Here is a 7,239-nt window from a genome sequence, read left to right as displayed (position 1 = left end):
ATTTTAATAAATGCCAAATTAAAAAGGCATGAACATTTTTTTTGTATCGAAAAAATATCGAACCGTGACACCAAAGTATCGAACCGAACCGTGAATTTTGTGTATCGTTGCACCCCTACCTTTTAGATATAGCATATTATATTTTGGTATATCTTTTCAATTCAAATGAGTAATTCCTGTCTACATATATAATTCGAGTAACTCCAGAATACATTCCCTGCGTTATAATCCAATTAATTTTAGTTAATTAAATGTAGCTCAAAATGCTTAAGTATGTTATTCATAGCATCCTGCTGGGCCATTTTGCGCATGCGTTAGGACAGGCCACCATTTTGCGGGCGGACTGAAAAAGCGGACGCTGTGTGCTGCAAGCGGGCTCAAGTTAATCACACAACTTCGTGTAAAGGTGGTCTAGCTTCGGTAAGTAAACCTTTTACGGTCGTTTTTGTTTTATTTTTTTACCTCAGTCAAAGCATGTTGACTCTTTAAGATGTGTGCACATGGAGAAAGAAGTCTAAGTAGTTGTACACCTCTGAACTTTGTCGTGATTTGACTTAAGCTAGCTATGTGCTCTATTAGCTACTGCTCTATTAAAAGAGTAATTGTATTGATGCGTTAAAATGTCATATGTTTTTAGCTTAGTTCTGGTGGCACACTTTGTACTAACAAATTATGGAACGAGGCAATTTCTCTGTAGTTAGCTGTAAAGTTCACTGTACAGTCGCCTGCAGTTTTAAATTGAGAAATCGTCCCTCCCGCCACAACATTGGCATTAAGGAATAGTCGGGCGGGGGAGGGGGCTTCTGAACGCACCTGCACAGTCAGGGGTGCAGTAGGAAATAAATAAGTAGGATTGGCGTTGCACAACGTCTTTTGTGCAGAAACAAATAATGGTTGTAAACTGTGGAGGAGAATAACTCAGTGGTTGGCAAAAATGTGAGACTGAGAGTGATGTTTGTCAGGACTGAAATTAACTCAGAAAAGAATTTGCTTGACGTGATAGAGCTGTTGAGTGCGGTGTCTTCATGCTGAGCTAAAACTTCTTCTCTCATTCTCCCCCCTCCCTCTCCTGTTGCTACTTCAATCATGAAACTGATCAATTATCAGGTGATCAGCTTTTCTGTCGCTAGTCTCTCTCATTTGTTAGTCACCCAGTTTGCGCTAGAAAGAGGAAAACGGCAGATAAACAACAGCAGCACGTTTAAGCTTGATAAGCTGTTGCTAGAATTTTTTTTAATATTACTTCTAGTATCCGCTTATGTTTTCTGAAGGCAAAGCTGTAATAGCTGCTGGTCATGATATCGGTTTGGTTATGTGGAAACGTGAAGGTGAAACCAGGAGAAGTTTTTACTGAATCATCAGAGCTGAACAGGTGATGGAGAAACAGGTTTACATTTTAGGTGACATGAATGAGTTGAAGGGAAGTTATGAACTGTTTCTGAGAGACAAATAACACCAGGATCCTTTTCTATGTAGCTGACATCTGGTAACTGTGCAGGGGCGGATCTAGCAAAGTTTTGCCAGGGGGCAGGTAGGGCATTAACAGGGAAAGGGAGACACAAAGACATAATTTTCTTTCTTATTCTCATTTAAAATGTCTAGCTTTTAATAAATAATTATTCTAAATCTTAACACCAAAGTGGTGATCTGGTTAAATAGAGATCCATTATTGTATGTAGTAAATATTAAGTCTAATATATACCCTAGTAATAGTAGTACATATAGCACTTTTTCCTTTGGGAAGGTACCATCTGGGCTGTCTGCAACTGTATTGAAGAAAAATGTTGAATCTAATTATTATAGAAAAATAATTGATTTCTGTGCATTAAAGTAGATTACGTCAATTAAGCATTATCAGGCAGAGGGTGCGGGGTGGTTTCCTAATATTTTTGCTGGGAGTTGGCAGTCCTATTAGTTAGGTTGTTTAATATTTCTATGTACTGTTTAGAATACCTGAATAAGGAGGATGGTGTAAGTTTTTTAGGTTGATCAGTAATGCTGAAGTATAAAATATTTTGGGTGCAGTGTATTTTTTGCATACAGGTATAACAGAATAGCTTTAATGTTTGTTTTTAAAACTGAGTATGAACTTATACAAAATGCAGCAAAATATTTATAAAAACAGTTTTATTTATTATAAAATACACTATATCGGATTCATATCGGCATCGGCAGATAATCAAATTTATGATATCGGTATCGGACATAAAAAAGTGGTATCGTGCCATCTGTAGTTTGCACAGAGGCACAAGTAAGATTTGTTTTGTTACAAGGGAGTATCATGAAGTAATGCACTAATGGCTTGGAAACGGTAATTGTTTGTCTTTCTAAAGTTTATTTTTTTTATTTGTCTTCCTTTTCTGGCAGATTTTCTTCCCCTTATGTGTTACTGTTTATTCAAGAAGATGGTGTTATTTTGGTAAGTACATGCAAATTCCTTACATATTTATCACGACAGTATTTGTCACGGTCCGCTGTGGCAGACCGTGTGGAGGACTCGGGTGCAGACACAGGCATGGACACGAAACTGAGTTCGAACGAAAAGCGAGCCTTTATTGTGGCTGATGACAAGGAGTGCAAACAAGGCAGAAGCGCAGTGACAAAACTAAACTATAACTAAACTGGGAAAGTGATACCAGGATAAACTATGAAGACACAGGAAACCATAACTATGAATACAAAAGACTGGCTGTGACAACATGGAGGGTGGGAACACAGACGACACGACACAGACTGTATGAAACACAGACTAAATACACATGAGGGATAATCAGGGGAAGTGGCCACACATGGGAGCACAGCTGACACACATGAACCTAACGACAGGACAGGAGAAGTGAAACTAAATACACAGACATTGAATACAGACTTTCAAAGTAAAACAGGAAACATGGAGATTAGACATGACATGAACTAAACATAACCACGCAGACATGACGCATGAACCAGGGAGACTTAGTACAAGGGGAGATGACATAAACAGTTAAGGAACAAGACTAAACTGCAATCTAGAAATTAACTAGGTGAACTAAGCTAGGCACAAATGAATACAAAAGATGCATAAAACTCAAACACTGGGTCGCTCGACCCAGGACCATGACAGTATTGCAGGGACAAGTTTATCTATCTCATCTTAAGGGTTCTTGTGATTATTAATATTGATATTCATTAATATCAATTAATATATATGATTCAATTTCTTTTATTCAGGACAAAAGGAAAAAAAAACTTGCGAAAGTGAAATGAAAAACAGGAATTTAGTTCTTGTGAGTTAAGAGGATGCAGAGCATAGGGTTAGATGGAGGTGGATCATTCACTGTGGTGATCCCTGTAGGAAACAGCCAAGAGAAAGAGGATCAGATTGCAAAAAAAATGTGGTTTGTGTGCATACATGAGTCTTTACGGACTTTACAGGACTTCTGAAGTACAAGTACTCTGAAGTTTGCAGAGCAATTTCAGAGATGTTTGGGGCTTACATGGCAAGCATGTTTTTAGTTGCACCTCTAAATTTTCTCTGCTCTCTGTTGCTGACGGCAGAGTTCTGCCCCGCTGACCTCACAGGTGAGACACTCCCACCAGTGGACAAAGAGCACAGGAAAATGTGTTGCCAACCACCTGAAACAGACAAATATCTGCTTTTTAAAACCCTTTAAACCCGTTAAATGGACTGATGCCATTCATTTCTTCTTTGATTAACAGTAGTAACATCCTTCATGCACTGTATACTAACCCATATGCTAATCATGCTTTATGTAGTGATGGCAATTGGATTGTAGCATTTAATGAAGAAATAACAAAATAATCATACCAATGATTAAGCACCAGTCTTCTTTTTTTCTGTGTGTGTGGTGTGTGTGTGATACAGGTAAATGCTGAATTCCAGTGTATTACAACACTTCAACTGGAGACGACCTTCGCGGCACAGTTAGACAGAATTACACCTCGGCTGATGGCAGTTTTCCAGAAGAAGGGCGGTGTTTCTGGGCAGAAACTTGCCCACCACTTGCAGATCATGCAAGAGGTAAATCTGAATATTGCAAATTCTATTAGGATTTCTTTTGTCTTAAGTGGCAGGTCACTGGTGAGTCAAATAAGCCATTTTAGGTGACCAGCCAAGCAATCTAAATTTTGAAATTTCATATATAAATTTTATTTACTATGTTTGAACTGACATATGATAAAACTTACTTATTGCGAATGTCAGACATTGTTCTTTTTTCCAAATTGGTTTAATCAGCAACTCTCTTTAAACAGGCTGAAAGTGATGTTAAAGTGAAAAGGGAAGCAGTTCTCAGGGCACTTTGCCTCTACCTTGGTGAAGAGGACGGAAGCCTTATTCGGGAGTACTTGGTAAGTCATTTAAGTCATTGTAAGCAAGTCACACACACACACACACTTTTTAGATAGACACACAAACGACTAGATTGGAATTTAATTGTAGAGTTAATTATTTTTTCTTTTACCTTTTTATTAAATGTTTAGGACATTGAAGGAGATGATATCCAGAGAGACCTGAAGAAGCACACCATGGGCATTTATGTCATCAACAAGGAGGATGGACAAAATGGACATTATGATGACATTGGAATATTTGTTAAAGGGGAGATAGTCATGGACAACATTGGATCTCTGGCCCAAGCTTGTGCATTGATGCTTGGAGTAATCTATGCACTAAACCTAGCCTTCCCCAAGGAATTGAAGGACTATTATGAATCCATTTAGAAAGTGTTGATGGGATTGGATGGTGAAAAGCTCTCCCCCAAAGTCCTTGGGCTGAAGAACAAAATTGCTACTGGATAGGAAGATTTCTAAAACCACACATCAAGAGAATGCTGTTATATAAATTACCAATGACTGGTGCTCTTGTGAATAGGAGGGAAGGACTAGAATGGAAAGACAGTGGTTAATAAGCAGTAAGGAAAACACAAGTTTAATTTTAAGTCTAATTACCTTATTAAAATGCAATTTCTAAATGTGGATCGCAGAACACAAAGTCTGAAACTGGTTAGTTTGTGGATGCATCAGTTTCTAATTGTGATACTTTATACTGCTGGCAGTGTTTTATTCTTTTATGTAAGCAGTTTTTTCTTTTTTAGAGGAAGAGAAACATTGGTTAACATTTCTTTTGTCTGTTGTTTCTGTTTTGTTTGAATAGAGCTTTTTAAAGCTACTAGTTCATAGGCAAAAGTTTTGTAATTTGTATTATACAAATTGCAGCAATTTCCCCTAGAGATGTGGATTCTTATTCTGTTTGCAACAAATTTTGCATTAATAAATGATGTGAAAGAATTTTGTAGTTTTCATTATTGACGTTTTTAAAAACTACAAATCAGGGTAAGCAATTTTTTTTTTTTTTTTTTAAGTAAACTTAACTTAATTGAAATAGAGAGAAATTAACAATTTGATTTGAATATAAGTTTGGGACATAAGTGTAAAGGAAACAAATTATTCTGGTACACTTAACACGACCTTAGTTGGAATTACTAATAATATTTGACTAAGTTGTATCCACAACAGTTAAGTTAAAGTAGCTTAAAAAATATATGTTGGTTTTACTCGCTTAAATTAAATTCAGTGTACTTAAAAAATATTTCTGGATTCAAACAAATTTATTTCGTGCAACCACCTGTCATAAAAAAATTGAGTAAATTGAACAAAACATTTTTTTTCAGTGCAGGGCTAACTCAGAGAGACATAACCATTCAACTGATATTCACATCTATGGACAATTTACTTAACCCTAAAAACTGTTTGTCTTTGGACTGTGGGAGGAAGCCAAAGTACCTGGAGACAGCCCACATTAGAAAGGCCCCAGCCTCGATTTGAACCCTCAAGACCGTCTTGCTGTGAGGCAATAATGCTAATCACCAGATACACCAGATGCATGGGGCAGATATTTATGAGATGTAATGTGAGCCAAACAGCCAAACATCTCAAAATATTCAACTTTTGTCTTGTCAGTCCACAGAATATTTCCCCAAAAGTCCTAGGGATCATCGTTTTCTGCCAATTTTAAGACAAGTCTGTGTTTTTTATGGCCAGCAGTGGTTTTCACCTTGGAACTCTCCCATGGATGCCATTTTTGCCCAGTCTCTTTACTGTCGTTGAATCATGAACACTGACCTAAACTGAGGCATTAAGGTCTCAGACATTGTTCTGGGTTCTTTTATGACCTCCTGGATGAGTCAACAATGTGCTCTTAGAGCGATTTTGGTAGACTGGCCACTCCTTTCCATTTGTGGATAATGGTTTCTACAAATTGTCATTTATCACAGTTAATTAATGATTTAACAAATTAATGAGTGATGTCTTTATTTAAAAACTCCAATTTGTATTTATTTCTAATATTTGTTTGATGATCTGAAGCATTTAAATGTGACAGGTATAGGTAACTTTGTGAAAGTACTTTATCACAGTACTGTAAAGCACAAATACCATTCTAGTTTCAAACTGCTCAAAGTGGTTATCATAAAGTCTCTTTGCACCATTGTGGATAGACTGACTGATCAATGTAATGTGCACACAACTGCAGTCAGTGGGTGTTGGCTTCATACTCTGAAAACTTGTAATTTGTTGCTGAGAAGAGCTGTGACTCAAAGACTGTGAGCACTCAGCCAGACTGGTCATATTAGAGCATATGTTTCCATCCCTTTTGCATTGTCCAGAGATGTTAGTCCAACTGCATACGTTTGTTTTCTGGAAAGTGGTTCAAGGTCTGAGACAATTACATTTTCTTCCCTATGGAAAAGTTATTCTTTTTTTTGTTGTTGTTGTTTTGAGCCTTGCCAATTTTAGGACACTGGCAAGCAACCAGGAAATATAAAAATATCAAAGAAACTTCACTTTTGGACATCTAACACAGTGAAAGTCCCGTTCTGCTAAAATGTATCTAAACACCAGCAACATATAAAACATATTTCAGCTCCATATTAAGGATTAAATGATTCACGCAGGTGTTCGATTAAGCTTCAGTGCCACATTCAGGTACGCACAACTGCACATTTCTTTCAGCGTTAACTTGAAGCTGTCCATGCATTAAATCACTTCTTACTTCATTCTTGACCTGCAGCTTTAATGTGCATTAATAAAGCGCAGCTGGGTGTGTCTGAAGTTGCTTTTCTGGTGTTGTGACTTCTTCGTCTGGAGTTGTCAAATCATTATTAAACAAAGAAAGCCGCTTTACAGGCTTTATTAGGCCATAGCTCGTTGAAGTCATGTTTTACACTGTGTAAGTCAAAC

The 7,239-nt window shown here is 37.2% G+C and overlaps 1 protein-coding gene across 1 annotated transcript; it reads left to right on the top strand.

Moving 5' to 3' along the window:
- The first annotated feature begins 343 nt into the window (after positions 1–343).
- On the top strand, positions 344–5,250 carry LOC147325166 (uncharacterized). Its single transcript, XM_086302419.1, has 5 exons — positions 344–420; positions 2,368–2,419; positions 3,866–4,021; positions 4,255–4,350; positions 4,483–5,250. Exons 3-5 carry the CDS (start codon positions 3,950–3,952, stop codon positions 4,720–4,722), a joined length of 408 nt encoding a protein of 135 aa, XP_086158545.1. The 5' UTR covers positions 344–420; positions 2,368–2,419; positions 3,866–3,949; the 3' UTR covers positions 4,723–5,250.
- Positions 5,251–7,239: the final 1,989 nt, after the last annotated feature.

Source organism: Aulonocara sp. 'chitande type north' Nkhata Bay, linkage group LG7 (genome assembly GCF_057382095.1).
Source record: "Aulonocara sp. 'chitande type north' Nkhata Bay isolate Kocher_YH1m ecotype deep benthic linkage group LG7, A_spYH_male_GT1.1, whole genome shotgun sequence".
Taxonomy (NCBI): Eukaryota; Metazoa; Chordata; class Actinopteri; order Cichliformes; family Cichlidae; genus Aulonocara; species Aulonocara sp. 'chitande type north' Nkhata Bay.
Note: the sequence above shows the minus strand (reverse complement) of the source record. Positions and strands in the feature narration are given on the sequence as shown.